Source organism: Stenella coeruleoalba (genome assembly GCF_951394435.1).
Source record: "Stenella coeruleoalba genome assembly, chromosome: 3".
Classification (NCBI taxonomy): Eukaryota; Metazoa; Chordata; class Mammalia; order Artiodactyla; family Delphinidae; genus Stenella; species Stenella coeruleoalba.
The window spans coordinates 160,181,001-160,204,810 of NC_137148.1; the positions used below are offsets into that span (position 1 = coordinate 160,181,001).

Sequence of the window (23,810 nt, forward strand, 5' to 3'; positions counted from 1 at the left end):
CCAGAAGACTGGAACCTAGGTTCCAGTTTTCAAAAAAGGGGGAAAGACAGATGCTGTAAATCCGTCCATAGTCCTGGCAAGATTCTAGAACATGTCATTAAATGGATGAACTCTTAAAATTAGTAGTAGTTCCTCTTGGATTCAGCCTTAAGAGCAAGTCAGATCAACGTATGTACTAGAAAAACCCAGTCTTTTATCCTATGTGTCTTCTTTACTACTCATACAGAGCACTTAACTTCTGACACCAAATGTGTGGAGGTTTTCTCCCACCAAGCAGTTCTCTGTGACACCGGCTGCTTGTCCTACAATTTAACTCAATTCTGACACAATCTGGAATAACATCAGATCCCACAGGTTAGGGGCTCAGTACCACCAAACTGACTCTGCTTCAGATACCAACTGCAAGTCACAACTTTTGTTCTACCTGGAGGTTCCCGTGACCTCCTACCCCTTTGATTCGATTATTTGCTAGAGCAGCTCACAGAACTCAGGGAAACACTTATGCGTATTAGTTTATTAAAGCATACAGATGAATGCCAGATGAGATACAGCGGTCAAGGCCTGGGAGGGTCCCGAGCACAGGAGCGTCTGTCCTTCTGGAGTTGGGGGTGTGGCACCCTCCCGGTCTCTGGATGTGTTCACCGACCTAGAAGCTCTCTGAACCCCAGAGAGTTCTGGGATTTTAATGGATGCTTCATCACCTAAGCCTAATCTATCATTAGCTCCATTTTCAACCCTTCTCTCATCTCAAGAAAATGGCGGGGGTGGGGGAGTGCCTGGGGAGGGGGTGCTTAAAAATTCCAACCTTCTAATCACAGCTTGGTGTTTCCAGTGATCAGCCCCCATCCGGAAGCTATCCAGGAGCCCACCCAAAGTTGCCTCATTAGAAAAAATGACACTCCTATCACCCAGGAAATGCCAAGGGTTTCAGTGGCCCTGTGTCAGGAACTAGGGTCAAAAATCAAATATTGGAACAAAAGATCCTCCTAGTGCTCTTATCACTTATGAAAATTCCAAGGATTTTAGGAGCTCGGTATCAGAAACTAGACAAAGACCAAATACATATATTTCTTCTTATAAATCACAGTATCAAAGAAGATATGCCAGAAGACTGGAGCCTAAGTTCCAGTTTTCAATAAGAGGGGGAAAAAGCAAAGGCTGCGAATCCGTCCACAGTCCTGGCAAAATTCTAGAACACGTCATTAAATGGATGACATATGAACAAAAATTAGTAATAGCTTCTCTTGGATTCAGTTTGAAGTCAAAAGCAAGTCAGACCAATACATTTAGAAAAAAGCAACCAGGGAAATTTTGGAACTTGGAAGTCCAATGTTTGAAGGTGTAGAAAGGTTTAAGAGGAGAATGGTCACAGGTGGCACACGATAGTGGCAACATAGGTTAGTGTCACAGACTGGGAAGTTCGCGTCCAGCCTCTATCACTGTCTAGCCACGTAATCTCGGGCAGAGCTCTCTGCTGCTCAGGGAATGGTAACCGTGGTTCCGACCTGTGGGTACTAATAATTGAAAAGTGTTTCACACGAGGCGTGTACAACAGAGAGCTGTCGTGGGGGCGCGGGGGGGAGGGCTTAATTTATGAGTAGTCTCACTCTTTTCTTTCTCTTTTCAGACCCAAGGAAGGTCCTGCCTCCGTGAGAGATGCAGCGAGAAACAGTAAGCAATGAACAAAACAGCTTTCCTTCAGTACGGCTATAGAGCTCTCAGCACAGGGACGGGTGAACACAACCCTTGGTGCTTCCAGAATTGCTTCTCACCAGGACTCGCATCCAGAGAGGGTAGCCCTCGGGGCTTTCTCCAGAACCCTGAACACGCGGGCGGTTGCTAGGCGACCCTAAGACCAAAGTGGACTAGGTGAACCGGCGCCAGGCCGGCTCCGCCCCCACTTCCGGGCTCCTCGCTCCGCCCCCTTCCCGCCCACTCCCTCCGGGCCAGGCAGTCCAAGCACCCGACCGAGGCATCGTGACGCATGCGCTCTTCTTCCCGTGCGGCTCGACTTGACGCGAGCTCCCGCTTTCCGCCACAAACTCTGTCCCGCCCTTTCTTGCACGGCCGGTACTGTCGTCCCCAGCTCCGTTCTCACTCACACCCTGTCCTGCCCACGCCTCGTCCCCAGTCCTGTTAATAGTGACTGCAGAGCAACCTCAAGTCCTGCTCCCTTGGTGGCGGGGGTGATGGGCTGGGGGGAGATAAAGCGGGTGACGGGTGGTGGCAGTTGCCACGGACTCACTTCCGGAGGACGGGCGGAAGTGGCTGCGGTAGATGGTGGGAGGGGGAAAGGAGTGCGAGGGGAGGGCCGGGCCGCCGGGGGTCGAGGGGGTGGGGCCTGGGCGGGCAACGGGGACCCGGCCTGGGCCCTGGAGTCCGACCTGGGGCGGGCCGCGGCTCCCTGCTGAGGTTGGGGGAGGGGGGAGGGCCCAGGTAACGACCCAGCGCAGATAGGGCGAGGGTCGTCTGGGCAGCGGAGGGGAAGGGGTTAGAACCTAGAGAGGGTCGCGTTGTCACCCCTTTCCCCGTGAACACCGAACGCGGGGTTCTGAGAAGGGTGGGAGGAGCTAAATTCTTTCCTGGGTTGGGGGGCGTTCTTGTGGGCGCCACGCCCCTACAGGAAGGAAGGGGGAGAGCGCGCGCGCGCGCGATTTTGTGTGTGTGTGTGTGTGTGTGTGTGTGTGTGTGTGTGTGTGTGTGTTTGTGTGTTTGTGTTTAGGAATACACTTAGAAGGGAGGGGGCGGCCAGGGTGGGCCACCGGATTGAAAAATTGGAACATCACTGGGGCTATTGCTGGTAGGACTCAGGCTTCTAACGTTTCAGGAGAGTGCTCTCGGGAGTTGGCCCCGGGAAGGAGTTTGACGGAGATTGGGAATTACATCCATGGCACAGTTTTGGAAGCAGAGGGGGAGGTGCGGGTGAAGGGAAGGGAGCAAAGAATGCTTGTAGAAGGTGCCAGCATCTAGGTGTGGAATGGATTTAGTTCAGACTGGGAGAGCTGGCCGATTAAAACACTGCACACCCTAAGAAGCTTGGGAGATGTAGGGCGATTAGTGTGTGGCACTCGCAAGGCGAGAACAGGGGGAGAATGTTCTTTTCTGTATTTCTTAGAAGACAGTCTCCACACACTAGTGCTTTTGGTTACTTTTCCTATAGTGCGGTTAGGTGCTGTCTTTCCTGTATCTTGAGCCTTATACGTGTATACATATTGATGAGATGACTGTTTTGGGGTGCAATATGTGAGTGAGGTAGGAACTTTGTATAACCTTGTGGAGTGTTTAAGGAAGGGTTTTTGATGATAGAGCCAAGGAGTCTAATTTAGGTAGGGAGTCTTAGACATCCCTCTGGGTATATAATAGATTAGAGAGTGTCATGATGTTTAAATATTCTGCAGGTTAACACAGAAATCAGCCTCCTGGACCATGTCAGTTCTCAGGCCTGTTTCCTCTCATGAGCCTCAGCAGAAGACGGACTCGCCAGCCCTCACAGTGGATGACTTCCCCTCCCTGAACAAGAGATGGGATAGTACCAGGGATCTGCCTATCACCAGACTCTGGGCTTAATAAACCAGCTGAATGAAGGGATGTAATAGACCTCTGGGAGGGACACTGAAGCCTGCAGTTGGGGGGGAGGGGCCTGGACATACCCCTTCCCCCCCAGACTCCTCCCCCTCAGAGTCCACTCAGCCATGGACTTTGGACCTGGACAAGAGGAGAGAAGCCGCACTTTGTTTGGTGTATCTGATTTGGGATTCTCAGTTTGGAAATGGAGTGCTGGATGGGGGTTTGATGATCTCCAGGGGAGCAGCTGAGAGAAGAGAAGAAGGTAAGGTTTGTGTCTCATTTCCCACTTGGTGTCTTGCTGCTCCTGTGCAGAAAATGTTGAGTGGGGTAAGTCTGGGGACACTGTCATTGAGGAGTTGCCGTGATGGGAACCCTCACCCTGAGGGGTACACAGGAAACTTCACCTCTCCTTCACTCTCTGGGTGCAGGCTTGTTCCCAGCTGCTCCTTACCCAGGTAGGATTACCTTGTAAGGGGTTGTGAGCAATGGCAATTGTGAGGTTAGTCCAAGGAGAACATGAAAATTATTTAGGCCTCTGAAGGGAGGTTGTGTTAGATTACTTGTAAGGGCTTTTTCAATGCTGAGGTAGTAGGATTCCAAGCCAGTTTGGGCTAAGCACAACACTGGAATGGATTACCCAGGCTGAGGCAGGCTGCTGTGTTTTGGGCAGCTAACTGAATAGAACTGCCTTGGGGGGCAGGTAGCAGATGGTCTAGGTAACCTCCTAAGTTGCCTCTCCTCCTTCCTCTATAAGGGAGTGTAGGCCATGAAACCTCATGGTAAGAGCAGAGGAACAGAACCCAGGTTTGGGAATCAGGATTTGTGTTCTAGCTCTGCTTTTCTTAGTGTACACCCCTAGGTATGTTGGTTAAGCTCTGCCATGTTCTCTTCACTTGCAAAATGGGGATAACTAACTTTCCAAGCCCCTCACAGGTTGTTCACAAGGAACAAATGAAATGATAGATTTTGAGAAGTATCCAGGGCCATGTACATGTAAAACAGTAACATTGCCATTGCTTCATAGGCTTGTATAGTTACATAGAGAAAAACTCTAAATTAGTTTTGTTCTTTTATTGAACTAGGGTTCTGGCAAAAGCCTTATTTGTCCTTAATTAAAAGCCTGCCCTGAATTTGTCTCATCCTGTTGCTGTTAAACAATACCTGGGATCATGAAGTGGTGGCAAAGGTGCACGGGTTCAAGGAGAACTGAAATTGAGGGATTCTGCCAGATACCTTGTTGGCTCTCAGAGCTCTCCAGTCAGCTTGACAAGTGTGCCTCTTTGGGGTAGCAGATTAAAGAGGGGTGGAGAAAAGCGGAAGTCTCAAGGACCGAGTGTCTGTTTAGGAGATGGAACCCTGGGCCTTTCCTTCCTGTGCCATATCGTGGTCTTCTCTCCTGCTCTTTAAGATGCTAGTGTTTTTCAGACTGTCATTTTTTAGCCCTCTATAGGCTGTTCATGGTTACCTTACTTTCTGCTCACTCCTCCTTTGAACTCCAGTTTACCTCTGCCAAGATGCCTGCTTTTCTCAGTGACAATAACAGTAGAAGGGAGAGGTGTTGGGAATTTTGATAGACAGTGGGGTCTGGTGGCCTGGGCAAGGGGTAGGAAGCTTGGCTTCTAGCATTTCTTTGCCTCTCACTAGATGTGTAACACCTGGGCATCACATACACTGGGTTCTGGCAACAATAACAGAGGTCATTTGCAAGCTGAAAATCACATATTTATGACTTAATTTCTTTTTTCCCTTCCTTCCTTGCCATAGGAGTCCCTGAGTCCCCCAGGGGCCTGAGGGCTGGGCAGGCAGACCTGGGTGGAGTTCCTGGCCCTAGATGTTTCTTCTCTAGTCTGATGCCTCAGGTAGCCCCTTTGAGGCCAGGCTTCTACTTTAGAAGGTCTGGATTTCAGGGTGGGCCTGTCACCTCCCCTAGCTTTGTCCAGCAAATTCCTCGTGCTAGTCTTTGCTTAGATACCGGGATCACAGTGATCCCTCAGGGATGTGTGGTCCCAGGATGCCTCTGCAGCCCTCATCGTGCCTGGGAGGACGGTGAGTGCTTCGAAGCACTTGAAGTACCACAGAGTCGTGCTGTATTCGTACAGTGCTTACATTATGTGAAGTGTCCAGGCTGTTGTGTTGTGTAAGTTTTTCGTCACCACATTGTTGTGGGGAGAACAGAGCAGGGATTATTCTCCCAGTTTGATACTTGAGGGGAAGCTACAGAGAAGCCCTGATTAGGAAGGGCTTGCCCAAGTGTGGAGCGGCAGATGCTGTGATTGCCTGCCCAGTGCTGTGCTGCTCCTACAGCATCTGACCTGAGAAGGGCCATTCGGATTCTGCTGCAAACCTCCAGGGAGGGGAACTCAAGTGCCCTGTCAGACGGCCTCTCTGCTAAGATGTTTCTTCCCTGGAGTGAGCCAGAATTCCTCTCTCCTGTTGTTTCCACCAAAAGCAGTAGCCCTGCCCTCAGCCTGACCCTTCCACAAGACAGTCCTCTCAAGACAGTCACAGCCTTCTCACAGGGGTACCAGGATGTCAGGGCACAGCACTCATTGGGTGTCCAGCTACTTATCCACAATGATAGACTGACTGAAACCACATGTTGTGTGTGTGTTGTAACTGAATTTATTTATACCCTTTTTTTTCCCAAAAGGAACTGTAGGTGGCTAACCAAAAGTTCTATTTCACAGACACTGCTCAGTGATTATTGTATTAATCTTTTTTCTTTTATCTTAATGAACTGAGTTTCTGGGTCTTTATGGGGAGAAGGGATATTGAGAGGAAGGGAGAGGGAAAAATAGATACATCATTGATTTAAAACTTTGCTTTTACCACTACTGATGGTTTCAGAGCATGAATTCTTAAGTTCAGAGCATGAATTCTTTCCAAATTATACAAAAATTCAGGGTATCTTAGGCATTGTTTATGGGAGGGTAGTTTCCTGGAACAACTTTCACTTCCTTCTTATCTCTGCTCTCCTCTTTTGGAAGTAGTGGGGGTTGGCTGGGGCCAGATCTTCCTATTCCTTCCATTTTCACATAATCCATTCCCAGTTTCATCCCCAGAATTCAGGCACCTGGCTCCTTGTTTCTGCCCTCCTTCCCCTATAATCCTTCTGCCTGAAACCTCCATCAGGAGCCCAGGACCTCTTTTCCCAGGTCAGTTTGGCACTCATCACCCTGTTTCTTGCCTCTCAGACCAAATGTTTTCTCTTGCTTCCATCCAAGAATTCAGCTCATTCTTGTTCTCTAACCAGGCCCTTTGTTTTGGGACAGTCATGGAATTTCTACTCTTAGATCTTCCTGTGAGCCTTGGAATTTAAACAGAGGACTATAATGATGGTGCGAGAGTTTTGGTACACAGTTACCTGTCCTGTTCCCCATTGAACAGCCTTAGATGGAGAAGGATTATTGGTAGAGGTGGGAATCTGACATCTCATGGGCTGGTTGGTTTCCCCACCTTTCAGCATCCCACTCTGGCCTTTGTCCTGGGACAGTGATTTTAGCTCCTGATATCTTGGCCCTACAGTGTTTCCCAACTTTTTACATTTTAAGAAACTCTGGTTTTCCCTCTTGCCTTGACATGGAGTGTTAGTATGTAGGCCTTCCATGTCTCCTACCTGAGGAAAAGCTTAGAGAAGGGGCAGAGGTACAGAAGCATTGGCTGCTGGCTGGCACATGGGAGCTGGTTGGCTCCCATCTCCTGCCACAGTCCACACAATCAGCTAAACTGGAGACCTTGCACACACACACACACACACACACACACTCACACACACTCACACACACACACGTGTCCAGCCTCACTGAGGTGTCAGCTCTTCTTTCACTCTTCTCCTTCAGGGCTGGGCTCCAACTGCAGGATTTCCCTGCTGCCCCACTGTGTGCCTGTCATGCTGGACACACAGCTATAACAAAGAGCACTTGCACTCAAGGCTGCATGAGGAGAGGGAATGAGTGCCATCTTTGGAAGCAGGAATGCCTGGGGCTAAAACTTGGCCATGACCCTCATTAGGTCTTGTGACCTTCAGCAAGTTGGCACTTAGCTGGAGTCTCAAACTCTTCATCTGTAGAATGGGATGACAATGTGTACTCTGCAGAGCTGCTAGGAGGGTTAAAGGAGAGGCTGGGGGTGGGGCAGGATGGAGGTCTGGCATGTGATGGCCTCTGTGCAATTTTGTTTTAGCTCCTCACCCCCACGCAGGGAACTTTAGGGCATGTCCTGCCTTTGTTTCTCTAAAACCCCACGTAATTCCTAGTTTCACCTAGAAACAAGTTAGTGAGTGAAGTCAGTAACCATATACCACAAAATTCTGGCCTGCTCTGTGCTCTGGAACACAGGGGAGGGAAGTGGGTGGGGGCACGTGCTGGTGCCAGAGTGTGTCCTGATCACATGGTAGCGCTGGCCCTGGACTCAGTCCTTCTCAGGAAAGTCATCTGCATGAGTAGCCGGTAGTTCTCAGCTCCCCACCCTCACTTGTTAGGGTCAGATACGGACATCTGGGCTTTTCCAGGGTCCCCCCTCACCCCCTTTCACAGGGCTACCACAAAGCCTGATTGAGGCCTTTTCTCTTCAGGTCTGGTGGGTCTACCCTAGGGAAAGGTCTGTCTCTCTTTGCTCTTTTGCTCCAAACTAACAGCACTCATTACCCACCCCGAAAGGAAAAAACAAACAAAACAAAAAACAGGAAGAAAAAAAAGCCAGCTTGCTCTTTCTCGATTTTGGCTGCAGGTGTTTCCTCCTTGGCTTCCTTTTTGGCATCCTGGTTCGTGTTCTTACTTCCCTGCACCCTCTAGCCTCTCAAATGCCCTGGACTCCTCCCTCCTGGAAGCCAGGGGTTGTGGGGAGGATCCTTGGCTTTGGGTTTGGTAAACGCACAACTGAGGCAGGCTGCTTGGCCTACCTCTGGCAGGGTTCTGCCCCTCAACCCCACGAGGCCCTGGGCTCTGGGGCTGGGGAGACGCGAGAAGTCTGACTGGAATGGGCTGAGTGTGGTTGGGTTGATGGGTATAGACCCGTGGAGTTGCGATTGAGAGCGGCAAAGGGCTCAAAGGTAACAGCTGTCTCCATAGCATCTCCAGAAGTTGGGGACCCCGGAAAACTTGGGGCGTCCAGACCGCGAGTCCTTCTGAGAGGTCGAGCGTTGGAGGCGAGCCGGGGAGAAGGGGTCCCGGGCGAGTAGGGGCAGCCGGCCCCGCCCCTCGGCCTGCCCCGCCCCGCCCTCCCCGGGGAAGGGCCACGTTGCCTGCCCGGCGGTCCGGCCCTCGAGCGCCGCAGGAAGAGCCTGCCTGGCGGAAGGTGCCGGCGGCCTCCGCGCTAGCGCCTGGAACGCGCCGGGGCACCGGGCTCGCTCCCCAAGCCCCGGGGCGGGCCAAGTTCAGGGCCGGGAAGTTGGGAGGACCTGGTGAGTGGGGGCCGGGGGACGCCAGCGTCCGTCAGTTCTGGGGCTTGTCCCCGGAACGGGACCGAGGTCTGACTGAAGGAGGCCCCGCAGGAGCGGAGAGGGCGCTCCGGAGCTCGAGTCCCGGCTTGGGAAGCTGTCCCTTTCCGAGCCCTCCGTGTCCTCCGACAGCCCCGGTGCCCGAGAGAGGGACTTGGCCCGGGCCGCCCCGGGTCCCGGCCACGGCCCCTTTGGAGCCGGGAAGTGGAGCTCTGCGTTCCGCTTTCGGAATCCCGGGCCTCCAGCTGGTGAGAGAGGGCGGGCTCCGCGGGGAGGGGGCTGGTTGTGAAACTCAGCCTCTGGGCCGACGTGGGTGTGGGGCCTGGAGGAGCTGGGGTCGCTGGAGAGGGTTTGGGGAGCGGAATGCGAGGGGCCTTTCCCCAGACCCCACCCGCGCGTCCATTCCAAAAGTTACTAGGGGTTCTTTCTCCTCTGCCGGGAGGAAGAATTGACTCGATGTGGAAATAAGTAAATTGTCAAGAAAACTTTCTTGTACTTGTTTGCTAATGTGTGTGGAGTAGGGGGGCCCTGAGACGTGCAGGGCCCCATCTTATAAACCCTGGAGCACAGGGGCTGTGGCCGGCTGGTCTGTGTCCCCACGGGACAGTGAACCCTGGAGTGAGGCTCCACCTTGGTTAACCTTTGACCCTGTGATGTGTTTAATTAGTCCTCCCTTTATGAACATCACTGGCTGAGATTGTCCAGCTTTATCTTCTGTCGTTTATAATACTTTTCAGACCATGTAGACTTTTCTTTTAGATGCTTACATCACCCCTGCGTCTGCCTCGAACTGTGAATCACCCCTGCCTGACCCCATTACCCGAGACCATTGAGGCCTCTCGGATCTTCCCTGTCCTTTTCTCAGATTAGAAGGCAATGTAGTATGTCTAACCTCAGTGGCCTATGTGACAGGTTAAACTCATTTCCTGTTTGGGACACTGGGGAAATTGTCACTGTCCTTTTCATCACCAGAGCCCAGGGGCCTTGGAGATGATCCAAATCAACCCTCTCCCTGTTCAAATGAGGGAACTAAGGCGCAAGTGACTTGCCCAAGGTTACTTGGTTTCCCAGGGCTTCATCCTTTTTGCTGCGCTAGCATCATATATCCCTTTAGCCTGCATCCCTTTCCTCTAGGTCTTATTCTCTAAGTCCTTCAATTATTTAGTGTATCTTCTCCGACTCCCTTTCAGTTCTAACATCCTTTTGAAATTATGGAGCCTGGTACAAGGTACAGGAATCTAGCAGAGGTCTAATGAACAAGAAGGTGATTCAGTTAGGTCTCCATTATCTGTGGCATGTTCTATGCTTTCTGGTTTTTTTCAGGCAGTGCTTTTGAACGTACTAAGCAACACAGAGACAGAAAGGAAGGTCTGTCAATGTTCCTTCAACTTGCATACTTTCTAAAAGCTAAATAAGACTTCTCCATTATTGCTTACAGTGAGAAGTTGACTATCTGGTGTTCTCTTGCTGTTTAAGAAACATTTTCTTGTCACAGAGAGAGAACTGGCTAGAGAATACCATAGGAATCAGAGTTTTAAAAAGGGATCTCACAGCTCATAGGCAGTTTTTCAAAAGAAGAAACTGAGCTAGCTAAATGTCCATCAACAGAGGAATGGATAAAGAAGATGTGGCACATATATACAATGGAATACTACTCAGCCATAAAAAGGAGCGAAATTGGGTCATTTGTAGAGACGTGGATGGACCTAGAGAGTGTCATACAGAGTGAAGTAAGTCAGAAAGAGAAAAGCAAATATTGTATATTAACGCATGTATGTGGAATCTAGAAAAATGGTACAGATGACTTTATTTGCCAAGCAGAAATAGAGACACAGACATGGATAACAAACATATGGACACCAAGGGGGAGAGGGGTGGGGTGGGAGGAATTGGGAGATTGGGATTGACACATATACATTATCGATACTATGTGTAAAATAGACAACTGATGGGAACATATGTATAGCACAGGAAACTCTACCTAATGCACTCTGGCGTTCTAAATGGGAGGGATATCCAAAAGGGAGGGGCTATATGTATATGTATGGCTGATGCATTTTGCTGTGCAGTAGAAGCTAACACAACATTGTAAAGCAGCTATACTCCATAAAAAGTAAAAAAGAAAAAAAAGAAGAAGCTGAGACCCACGGGAGTTGGTGGAACCTGCCCAGAACCTCCTGGGTTTTTGTTGAGGGTCTTATTCACTAAAAAGGCTCACTCCTCATCTCCCACCACAGTGCAGATGTCTTTGTACTTGGTGGTGTGGACCAGCCATGTGACTTCCCTGAAGGAGTTGTGAAAACTCTGGCCAAAAAAAACTACTGTGAGTTTGTGCCTTGCAGGCAAATGTCATTAATAACAGAACATCAGGTACTCAGGTCAAGGTTAAGGACTGTTGTTCTATTTTAGAAAAGGAAGATGTAGCAAATTGTATTTTCCCAAAATGGCCACAACTTTAAATATCCCACTCTATATTGTTACAATAGGACATTGCCCTCCTCCCACCCGGTGGTGGGGAGTCTGTGTTCCTTTTCGCTTGAATGTAGGCAGCGACTCGTGATACCCCTGGCCTGTGAGTAAGTCAGAAGTGATCCAGGGCTTCCCTGGTGGCGTAGTGGTTGAGAGTCCGCCTGCCGATGAAGGGGACAAGGGTTCGTGCCCCGGTCCGGGAAGATCCCACATGCCGCGGAGCGGCTGGGCCCGTGAGCCGTGGCCGCTGAGCCTGCGCGTCTGGAGCCTGTGCTCCGCAACGGGAGAGGCCACAACAGTGAGAGGTCTGCGTACCGCAAAAAAAAAAAAAAAGAAGTGACCCAAGGTTTTGGATCACTGTGGTTTTGCTCCTGGCCTTTCATGTACTTGCAGTCATATGTGGCTGGGGTCGGAATCATCTGGAAGGCTTCGTCCCATGTCTAGTGGCTGATGCTGACTGTTAGCCAGACCTCAGCTGTGGTTGTCAGCTGGAATACCTAGAGGTATCCTGTCCACATGGCCTGGGCTTCCTCTTACTTTGGTGGCTGGGTTCCAAGAGCAGGCATCTCAGGAGCACCAAGTGGAAACTGTATTGCCTTTCATGAACTAGCCTGGTAAGTCACATAATCATCACTTCCTCTGTAGTCACAGATCAAAGAGAGGGAACATAGACCCCGTCTCCCCCAGCTCTAGAGGGAGGAGCCTCATTGTCACTTTGTAAGAAGAACATGTGGGATGGGATATTTGGTAGTCATCTTCGGAAAATGTAATCTTTCACTGTTAGGCTGCTAGTCTGGTCTTCTTTCTCCCCGATTTAGTGAATAATGCAAGCAGCCCTCCGTCTAGCTACTTGAACTTCGTACATGTGCCAAGCACTGTCATAGGTATACAGATCATAGAGCCTTTTTTCTAAGGAGTAAGGTGAGAGCCAGGTAAGTACAGCCACAGGTTCTGTTACAGTGTGGAGAGGAAAGACAGGAGGTATGGAGAGAGTACGGTGGGAGTATAGCTGTGGGAAGCCTGGCTCTGCCTGGATGTTAAGGAACTGCGTTCTTAAGGATGTATAATGCTTGTAGGTGGGGCTTTGGATAATATTTCAGGATGCGGGACCAGCCAGAGGAGAGAAAGCAGTGTACAAAGGGTACTTATTGAGGGAGAAAGTAGCCTGTTGAGGCCAGAGTACGGGGTTCATGGGGTTAGTGGTTGGAGGTGAGGTTGAAAAGGAATGTTGGAGTCAGTTTGTTGTGAAGGCCCTGTGTGTCATAATAATAATTTTGAGTTCTAGTCTGTGGGCAGTGGCAGTATGGTTTTTAAGGCAAGTTAGTGTTGGGACCAGTTGTGTACTTTAAGAAGGATGCTCTGTTACTGTTGGGAAGATTGCTTAGAGGGGAGCAAGGTGTGTGATAGGTGAACCAGCTGAGGAGCCACATCAGGAGTTCAGTATTTAATAATAAGGAAAGAGAGTTCAGCTTAAAGCGTTTGAGATCTTGAAATGGGATGATGGCAGTGGATGGGTAACTTTCTCTTCCATTTTCATAACTCTGAAATTCTTGGGGCAGGATATGTTTCAGAATTTAGAATTTTTTGGATTTAAAAAAGATGATCTGGTGCATTTATGGTGTAGTGAAGGTCTGGAGCAGCATACGATAATCCAGCATGTTTATTTTCTGTAGCAAAACATATGAATGGGATAAATAAAGACTGTAAGTAGCCTCACATTAGATCAGATTTCTCCAAATGAGGTTAAGCCAAACAAGTGTGGAAAAGTTCGGCTTTTCAGCACTTTTTGGACTTGGGAATTGCAGTTAAGTGATTGTGGGGGTGTGGCATCCACATGGAAGCCACTTTTTTGTTGCAGGCAAATCTGAATGTCGAGGATCCTAGCATAGCAGCTTGGCAGCACTGGGGGAGTGGGTCCGCCTCCTCAGGTAGCTGGTGGTAGAGGGGATTTGACAGATGTTGAGCACAGCGTTGTGCTGGTGCTGTTGGTTGTGAAGGGGAGGTGGGCCTGAGGTGGGCCACAGGGTCCGAAAGCATCAGGGAAGGTGTCCTGGCGAGGTGTGAGTCAGAACACACTAGGTGAAGAAGAGAGAAGAGCCGACCAGGCATACCGGCACATGCACAGGCCCTGAGGCAGGCTCGAGTGTTTGCGTCCTGGAAGGAATCTAGTAGAGTGGAGTAAAGAGAGCCGGCGAGAGAGGGGACTGGCTAGCAATCACGTACTCCTTCGGCAAGATAAGCAAGTCCTGTTTGAGAATTTAGAGAAAAGGGTTGTGGGGTGGAACAAGGGCCTGAGGGCTAAGGTGGAGGCCTGGCTGGACTGGGGCAGCTGTCTCCTGTGGGCTGTCTAACATTTCTCAAGGTTTATAGACTTGCTAGGAATACAGTCTGCAGAGGGGCTGAGAAGATTGCTTTGATCTGCCTGGCTTAGAAGGTGTTGGGAGGTCTTCCAGGCCTCAGGGTAGTGGGTGTGGGCCACCTAATTCTGATGTCTGGAGCAGGGTGCAGGGTGGAGAGGATGTGGTCCCGTGGGGTTTTGCTACCCCTCTGAGAGCCTGCTGGTTTGAGGTGGCTCATTGATAAGTCAGAGACAAGCCTGCTCCTCTGGCCGTGAAGCCAACACTTCAGCTGAAGGAGTCAGTTTCTCTTTTCTTTCCCCCATCTCTTTATCTAAAGACTATTCCTGCCCAGTCAGTTGGGAGGCAGGATGTTGGGGGTTAGGGACTCCAACATTGACCACATCCTGAGGGGGGAGTGAGGAAGAAACTGGAAATCTGTGTGTGTTTCTCTTCTAGGAAACCCTAATTGGTATATGAGCACTAATAAAGTGGAAATTTAATGACACAGTAAAACTGAAATGGACTTGAGGTTTCTGAGAAGACTGCTGCGATGGAGTTGTGAGGGTGGATGATTTCTAGGAGGAAGACAGGGGGTGGTAGTGCTTGCAGGGGCTGGAGGGGTCTCTGAGGAGGGAGGCAGAATCCATTCCCTTTAGAGACTCTTAAAGATCAGCCCTTTGATCCTTGGATACTGGATCTGCCTGCTTGAGCGTCCAGGAGCACAGAGATGAGATCTGGGACCCAAGATTTTAGCTAGGGTTAGAGAACTGGTCTGTGAGGCAGAGGGGAACTGGCAGAGCAGTCAGCACAAGAGAGTGCAGACCTGAAGCTTTGGGATATGAAGTGTTGAGACCAGAGGCAGGAATGCCAGGGAGAGAGTTGCATGGTCAGGAATGGCAGCTGTCCTGGAATGGGAGGGTATGGTAGATCCTTTCAGTAATGAGGTCTGGTAGAGTGAGGGAGTTGGCAGGACCATGCCTTTTTCTTGTTAGATGTGTGTCCCAGTCCCTTCCCAGAGCCTGGCAGAGAGCAGGTGTGTGATGCATGTCATGGTGTGATTGAGGAGTTCAGGAACAATGGATTGTGTCCCAGTTCTTCTTACTGATGTGCCCAGCTGGGGCCATATTGGATGAATCTAGTCAGAGCTGTGGGCTATGTCCCTATATTTGATTTTAAGAAATTTTATTTGACAATAACTTCAAACTATAAAAAAGTTGCAAGAATAAAAATGGTATAAGAATACTCATATTCCCATTACTCAGATCCATCTGTTAACATTTTGCTCCATTTGCTCTTTATATACATACATGATATTTTTGTTCTGAACCATTTGAGAAGTTGCATCTACCATGGCCCTCTACCCCTAATTACTTCAGCGTGTATTACCTAAGAACTGGGATATTCTTTTATATAATCACATTATGGTTATCAGTCAGTCAACACTGATACTTTGATCTACGGTCTATATTCTAATTTTGTCATTTGACCCAATAATATCTTTTTTAAAACGTTTTATTGAGGTATAAATGATATACAGTAAACTTTACATAGTTAAAATTGTAAGTTTTCATAAGTTTGTACATATGTATATACCCATGAACTATGATCCCACAAAGTTTCCTAGTGTCCCTTTGTAATACCTCCCCTGATGTTCTCACTGGCCCCATCCCCAGGCAGCCACTGATGTGCATGTACTCTTTCACATCTTGAATAATTATTTTGAGATTTGTCCATGTGTCGTGTGTATCAGTAGTACGTTCCTTTTTAATTGCTGAATATTATTCCATTCCATGGGTAAACCACAATTTGTTTATCCATATTCCCATGTTGATGGGCATTTGAGTTGTTTCCACTTTTTGGCAATTATGAATAAAGCTGCTATAAACACTCCATATAGGTTTTTGTATGGACATATGTTTTCATTTCTCTTGGGTCTGTATGTAGGAGTGGACTTGCTGGGTCATATGGTAACTCTCTGTTTAGCATTTTGACTAGCTGCCAGACTGCTATAAAAGGACATTAGTTCCATATCTCACACCATATACACGAATTAACTCAAAATCCTAAACCTAAATGTACAACCTAAAACTATCAAACCTAAAAAAGAAAACATAGGGAAAAATCTTTGTGACTTTGGCAAAGATTTCTTAGCTACAACGCCAAAAGCATGATTCATAAAAGAAAAAAACCCTGATAATTGGACATCATCAAAATCAAGAACTTCTGTTCTTCAGCTGACTCTGTTACGAGAATAGGACAAGTGTTTGAATTTTTGCCAGTCTGATGGGTGGAGAAATGTTATCTTAGTATAGTTTTAATTAGAATATTTCTTATGAGTGAAATTAAATACCTTTTCGTATGTCTAAGGACCATTTTAATATTTTTGTGTGTGAGTTGCCCTAGTCATATAGACAAGAGTTTGGGCCTTTTTTCCCCTCAGTTTTTAAAAAGTCCTTTGTCTGTGAGGGTATTGGTTTATTATTTGTGATGTATGTTGCAAATATCCTCTCCCAGTTTGTTATTTGTCTTTTGACTTGGCTTATGGTGTTTTTAGCCATGCAAAAAGTGTTTTATTTATTACTGCATCTGTATTTTAAGTCATACTTAGAAAGCCTTTCCCTATACTAAGGTTACAGAGGAATTGACATACATTTTCTTTTAGCACTTGTATGGTTTTATTTTTCTCCTTAGATGACTAGTCCACTTGGAATTTATTCTTGTGTACGGATCTTATTTTTTTCCCCCAAGTAGCTATATAATTGTTGTAACACTATTAATAAGACCATTTTTTGTGCCAGTAATTCTAAATATCCCCTTTATCATACATTAGATTTCTGCGTGTAGTTGGGTGTATTTCTGGCGTTTAAATTCTATTCCTTTGGATGATCTGTTTGTTTACATACCAGCACCGCATACCTTTAATTATAGAGGCTTTGTAATGTTTAGTATGTTAATATCTGGTAGGGCTAGTCCCTCTTCACTGCTCGTTCGTTTTCATCATTTTCCTAGATGTTCTGTTATGAACTTTTGTCTAGCTCTATAAAAAAGTATTTTTATTGAGGTTTTTGATGATGCTGAGATGCCCTAACCAAGAACAAGGGATATTTAAGTCTTATTTTGTGTCTTTTCGGGAATTATAGGTTCGTGTAGATTTTTGAATATTTCTTGTTAATTCCTAAATAGTTTATCATTTTCATGGCTATTATAAATAGGGTTTTCTCATTTGTTGTTTTTTTAATGAGTTATTATTTGTGGATATGAAGGCTATTGATTTTTGCATGTTAATTTTTATATCCCACTACCTTGCTCAATTCTTTGATTGTTTAGGTTGGATTTATCATTCTCTTAGACTTTTCCAGGCATATTCTCATAGCATCAGTACATTGAGATACTTTTGCTTCTTCTCCACTTCCTCTGCCTATGATTGTGTTCTGCAGTCCAGTTGCATTGGCTGATCCCTCCAACAGAATGTTAAGTAGTCGTTAGATCTGGGGTGGCTTGGCTTTGCTCCTGACCTTCGTGAGAATGCCTCTGGTGCTTCTTTATTAGGTAAGGTGCTGGCTTTAGCCCTGAGGTGTGATATTAGAGTTTTAAAATCAGTAATCTTTTTTTTTTTTTTTTTTTTTTTTTGCGGTACGCAGGCCTCTCACTGCTGCGGCCTCTCCCGCCGCAGAGCACAGGCTCTGTGCTCCGGACACGCAGGCTCAGCAGCCATGGCTCACGGGCCCAGCCACTCTGCGGCACGTGGGCTCCTCCCGGACCAGGGCACGAACCCGCGTCCCCCGCATCGGCAGGCGGACTCTCAACCACTGGGCCACCAGGGAAGCCCTAAAATCAGTAATCTTTGGGTAGTTTGATTTGAGGCATGGGAGGCAGGTGGTCTAACCCCTACCTCTCCTAAGCTCTGGACAGAAGATGATAAACAAAATCTGTCAGGTAGGGAAGGGGGAAGTGGAATTCCTTTGCTTCCTCTCTTCCACCAACATCACTCTCTACACCACCCCCACCCCCCACCACCCCCACCCCCCACCACCCCCCAAAAAAAACCACATTGCTTTTCAGAGGACTCATGAACTCATTTTGGAGTGCGGGAACATGCTCTCCTAATCCTATTCTTCCGCAGAGATTGACCCTCCAGATTAGGGAACAGGCAGCTATCTTTTAAGAGAGCTTTGGAGTTAACGTCCTGGCCTTCCTTGTCCTGCACTTTTCCATCTGTTTCTGCGCCCCATTCTTCCACTCCAGGGCAGCCCCATGCCTCGTGATGATGGTTGTTTTTCTCCTCTCCTCAGGTGCATGGCTGCTTCCTAATCCTGGAGCCCAGAGGAAACATCCCTAGAACTGTGCGCGTGTGAGCCAGGCAAGCCAAGGGCAGCCTTGAGCCCCACCCTTGCCCGCCTCCCCCGCGGGGGCCAGGATGCTGAAGAAGCAGTCTGCAGGGCTCGTGCTGTGGGGCGCCATCCTCTTTGTGGCCTGGAACGCCCTGTTGCTCCTCTTCTTTTGGACGCGCCCGGCGCCTGGCAGGCTGCCCTCAGACAGTGCTCTCGATGACGACCCCGCCAGCCTCACCCGGGAGGTGATCCGCCTGGCCCAGGATGCTGAGGTCGAGTTGGAGCGGCAGCGGGGGCTGTTGCAGCAGATCAGGGAGCATCATGCTAGGTGGAGCCAGCGGTGGAGGGTGCCCACCGTGGCCCCGCCTGTCCTGCCGCGCGTGCCTGTGACCTCTCCGCCAGCTGTGATCCCCATCCTGGTCATCGCCTGTGACCGCAGCACCGTCCGGCGCTGCCTGGACAAGCTGCTGCATTATCGGCCTTCGGCCGAGCACTTCCCCGTCATCGTCAGCCAGGACTGCGGGCACGAGGAGACAGCCCAGGTCATCGCCTCCTACGGCAGCGCCATCACGCACATCCGGCAGCCCGACCTGAGCAACATCGCAGTGCCGCCCGACCACCGAAAGTTCCAGGGCTACTACAAGATTGCCCGGCACTACCGCTGGGCGCTGGGCCAGGTCTTTCACACGTTCAAGTTCCCAGCAGCCGTGGTGGTGGAGGATGACCTGGAGGTGGCTCCAGACTTCTTCGAGTACTTCCAGGCCACGTACCCGCTGCTGAGGGCCGACCCCTCCCTCTGGTGTGTGTCCGCCTGGAATGACAACGGCAAGGAACAGATGGTGGACTCAAGCAAGCCTGACCTGCTCTACCGCACAGACTTCTTCCCTGGCCTGGGCTGGCTGCTGTTGGCCGAGCTCTGGGCTGAGCTAGAGCCCAAGTGGCCCAAGGCCTTCTGGGACGACTGGATGCGCCGGCCAGAGCAGCGGCAGGGCCGGGCCTGTGTGCGGCCTGAAATCTCCAGGACGATGACCTTTGGCCGCAAAGGTGTGAGCCATGGGCAGTTCTTTGACCAGCACCTCAAGTTTATCAAGCTGAACCAGCACTTCGTGCCCTTCACCCAGCTGGACCTGTCCTACCTGCGACAGGAGGCCTATGACAGGGATTTCCTTGCACGTGTCTACGGTGCTCCCCTGCTGCAGGTGGAGAAAGTGAGGACCAGTGAGCGGAGTGAGCTGGGGGAGGTGCGGGTGCAGTACACGAGCAGGGACAGCTTCAAGGCCTTCGCCAAGGCCCTGGGAGTCATGGATGACCTCAAGTCTGGTGTCCCCAGGGCCGGCTACCAGGGCATCGTCAGCTTCCTGTTCCGGGGCCGCCGTGTCCACCTGGCCCCACCCCAGACCTGGGACGGCTATGATCCTAGCTGGAATTAGCAGCACCTGCCTGTCCCTCCTGGGGCCCCTCCTGGCCTATCATGGCCTAAGATGGGACCGTAGTCCCTGGGCTGCATCATCCTCTCTGTGTTTCTCTCTTGGGTCCATTTATCTTGTTTTTTTTTTTTCTTTCTTTTTTTGAGTGGCATTCAAGTGCACAGATGATAAGGTGAGGGTTATTCTCCCGTTCTCAAGGGGGTCAAATCAGGGGAATCTTTCTGGGGTATGTTGGGGGAGTTATTAAGCAGGAAACCACTGTGTGGTAGGGAGAGACTTGGGCTCGTTGGGGCCACAAAATCCACGTTCCAGGTTTTCTCCCAGGACATCTGTGGAGAGGTTGGCAACTTTAGTTCTCTTGATCAGGCCTCTTTTCCCTGTCCTGGCTATTCTAGCCAGAGTATGAGCCCTCCTCCTGTACCTGTCCCCCACCATCTCCACCTTCCCCCAACTGGAGCAAGGTGGGAGGCTGGATTATGTGAGAAGGAGATGTATTTGTGGCCAAAATGAGACTAACCAAAGGGGTTTCATCATCATCAGGGTCTGGGCAGAGCTGTTAGGTTGTCAGGGTTCACTCCCTCCTGCCTGTATTTCTCTTCTTCCCCCTCTCGTTTATCCCTGACCACCTCTCAGCTCTTCTTTCCCTGCAGCCTAGCAGTTCGTGATCCTAAGATGAAACGGTGAAGGGGAAAAGCAGAACCTCTCCTCAGCTCACCCGCTGGGGTGGGGGGAAAAGCCTCGGGTGCTGGGGCGCCCCTCCCTCATCCTTCCTCCAAGAAACAGACTGGCCCCTATCCGGTCCTTTCTGAAAACCAATCCTTTCCCTGTCACTCTGGGACGGTTCATGCTGGCCCGGCCCGTGGCTCCTGGAGGCCCTCTCAGTGTAAGGTAGGGCAGCCAAGACCGTTCAGCCCAGCCTCCTTCCCTTCTCCCCCAAGCATTCCCTTCCCGTGTGCACAGATTAGGACGCAGATGGAGGGTTGGAGAGCAACATGTGTGTTTTTCTTTCTTGCCTGACCTCAGTTCACGGAAGAAAGTTGAAGCTACAGAACTATTTTCAAAAATAAAGCCTGAATTGTCTGAAAAACTCTGTGTGTTTGTGTGTCCTGGTAAAGGAGTTGGGGGTGGAAAAGGGAGGAGAAAGGTGGAGGAAGCAAGGAAAAGAATGAGGCCTAAAGGAAGGGGCTGCACAGGTGAGAGGAAGGAGGTCAGTTGGAGGAAGGAAAGCAGATGACGGGAAGATAGGAGCAGGGAGTAGGAGAGCTAAGGAGGGGCCTAGGTGGGAAAGAAAGGCCAGGCTTGGAGGTGGAGAGGGCCCAAGGCTTCACTCCCCCAGTGCTAATCTTCTCTAGAGGTGGGCAGTGGGGCCCTCAAGCCCTGGTCCGAGAGAGAATGCAGGCAGTCCCTCCTGAAATGGGCACCTCGGGTGGGATGCCCTCTGCTGGCCCAGGCAGCATTTGCTAGGCATCCTCCAGCACCTTCCAGGATGCAGAGCTGACAACTGGATCAACGCTGGCAGTAGCACTAAGAGTGTGAGGATGCCTTTTACACTGCCACCCAAGACACCCACACGTAAATGGCAAACTTTACCTGAAACTATCCTAAGAGTTTCTATTTTCCACTATTTTTATTATTTTTTTAATGCTGCTTGTGACCTACCAACTTGATTTCATCAGTGGGTTTGAAAACCCTGAGCTAGGTGACTTTGTTGACAGAAACCATCCTCGAGCTTCACACCAGATGGATGAGTTGTGGAGAAGGGGGTGTCACCAGGTCACTGAGGGAGCAACTCTGGCCTCACTTCTGGGCTGAGGGAACCAGGGTCAGACATTCATCTTAACCTTTTAGATTGTTGTAGAGCTAGTTTTGTCTTCCCACGTGCTCTTAGGTGGATGTTTAAACCCTGTTTGGGGGTAGAGAGGTGATCATTAGCTGTGATTGGCAAGGCTGTCTGTCTCGACACAATTGGGCCAGGTGTGTTTTGGCTGCCAGAATCCATGTTCTTAGCACTAAATTAACAGTTGCTTACCAAGTGCATTGTTCTGAGCGCTCCACAAATTAGAATGAACTCCTTTAATCCTCAAAGAGATCATGGGTAGTTAAGTATTGCTCCCTTTTACAGGTGAGGAGCAAACTGGGCACAGAGAGGGTCCTTTGCCCAAGGCCACACACCTGGTTGGGGTGGAGCCAGGATTTGAATGGAACCCATGTTAATCACTACTTAATCAGGACCCTCCCCTTTCTCTCCTTTACAGCCTTTGCTCCAAGGCCGTCTCCTCTGCCTCCCTTGTACTCTGGGCTCCCCTCCCACAGGCTCCAGGTTGGTGGGTGGGCCTGGGCTCCCAGGCCAAACAGCAGGTGGGGGTGGGAGGGCAGCCCTCCCAGGGAGATTGTAGAGGAGGAGACCCTCTGAAGATTCAGGCAGGTTTCTCAGGTTTGTCCTTAAGTGAGGAGCACTTTCAGGGCTCTCTGTGTCCTGTTTCTCTTCCTTTTGATGCGGGTCCCCAGAGAGGCCACATTCACTATGCCAAGGCATCCTCAGGTGTGATTCATGTGTGCATGGCTGCCAGCCCTCATAGAGCATGAACCTCCTGTGGATAACAAAGCAAGCGGACATACCAAATGGAAAAACATGGTGTCATTAAATCCTTCAGAATTCTGCTAACCTTGACTTTGGAGATTAAAGATAATACCAAAGAGCTCACCCAGCTCAACACAGGCCAGGTGGGCCTGATCTCGGGAGAGGGCAGTGAGTGGTGGCTTAAAGCAGGATCTTAGTTCCCTGCCCAGGAATTGAACCTGGGTAACCTGGGTGAAAAACCAGGAATCCTAACCACTGCACCACCAGGGGCTAGAGACTAAAAGCAAAGTTCCCCTGGCTCTTGCCCCATTTGAAAAATGAATTTCTCAATGAGGAAAAAAACTGTAAAACACAGGTACAGAGTTTATTATCAGAGACACAGCATAACATGTGGGAGAGCACACAGAGAAACTGTTGATTTATTTAAGACAGAAGCAAGGCAGAAATATACACCAGGAGAGAAAGGGTGTAGGTGTCCTCCCTGGTGGGGAGAAGCACAGTAAAAGGGCAGTTAAATCATTTATATAGGGCAGTTTTTCCCGGTCTCTGTTTACCTTTGGCCAATTATCTTGTTTCTTTTCTCACACCTGACCTGCCCTAGGACCCTCCCCATATGCGTGCACAACATTTTGCCAAGATGGATTCCAGCACAGAGGCCTGTGGGAGTTTTGGCATCACCTATTGTGCGGTGGCGCCCCCTCCTTTTTGACCCCCTAGGAGCCTTACTGCGCATGTGTAGTCAGGGAGGTCTCCTTGGTCTCAGGAGTGGTCGTCTTATCTCTTTACTCCAGCAGAGCTCAGCTCCTGCCTTTAACTTTGGCCTTGGAGTGTCTAGGGAAAAAAAGCTCCAATTTTACTCCACTTGGCAAACACCAGCTGTCCAGCCCAGGGGCCCCTCTACCTCCTACCTCAGGCCTTCACTGAAACGTCGGTGACCGACTGGCAAGGCGCTTGCAGGTTGCAAGTTCCCGTGGGCGGAGGGTTTGTCGGCGTCTCAGCTGCCCACAGGAGGCCTCACGGGGACCTGGTGTGTTTGTGGGCCCAGAAACGGCTTGAGCCATCCCACCACTCCTGCGCCTTGGCCTTGGCCCTTCAGCCTCTGCCAGGGACCCAAAGCCCTTCCTCCTCCATTTCCTGCCATTCTCTCCAACCACTGGTGTTTCCGCCTTCCCTCCACGGCACAAGTCTCTTGGCCTAGGTCCTCTTCTCTTATCTGGGTCATTCAGGTGGGATTCTATTTGTGGGCTGAGTCATCCCGGTGTGGACGGATGTGTTGGATAGAGTCTCTGGCCAGGGTCCCCCCGAGCCTTGGGTTGATCCCCTGGGGTTTGTTCAAAACCGGACCAAGCCTGGGGGGTCGTACCTGGGGGCGTGGTAGGGGGCCAGGTGTAGGGCTGACAGCGGAGTTGAGGATGGGGATTGGGACCGGTGGAGCTGGGGTGGGGGGAAGGGGAGCTTAGGGGGTGTGTGTGCTGAGTTTAGATTGTTAGATGCAACAACCTTTTAAAGTGAAAGGTGGGCTTCCCAGGTGGCGCAGTGGTTGAGAATCCGTCTGCCGATGCAGGGGACACGGGTTCCTGCCCCGGTCCGGGAGGATCCCACATGCTGCGGAGCGGCTGGGCCCGTGAGCCATGGCCGCTGAGCCTGCGCGTCCGGAGC

General features: G+C 50.0%; 1 protein-coding gene across 2 annotated transcripts; it reads left to right on the forward strand.

Moving 5' to 3' along the window:
* The first annotated feature begins 8,825 nt into the window (after positions 1 to 8,825).
* MGAT1 (alpha-1,3-mannosyl-glycoprotein 2-beta-N-acetylglucosaminyltransferase) lies at positions 8,826 to 20,638 on the forward strand. 2 transcript variants are annotated; one of them, XM_079918874.1, is made up of 2 exons: positions 8,826 to 9,252; positions 18,105 to 20,638. In XM_079918874.1, exon 2 carries the CDS (start codon positions 18,230 to 18,232, stop codon positions 19,571 to 19,573), a length of 1,344 nt encoding a protein of 447 aa, XP_079775000.1. In that variant the 5' UTR covers positions 8,826 to 9,252; positions 18,105 to 18,229; the 3' UTR covers positions 19,574 to 20,638. The 2 variants fall into 2 exon arrangements, with proteins under 2 accessions (XP_079775000.1, XP_079775001.1); XM_079918875.1 differs by having other exon boundaries at positions 8,841 to 8,968.
* The last annotated feature ends 3,172 nt before the right edge of the window (positions 20,639 to 23,810 follow it).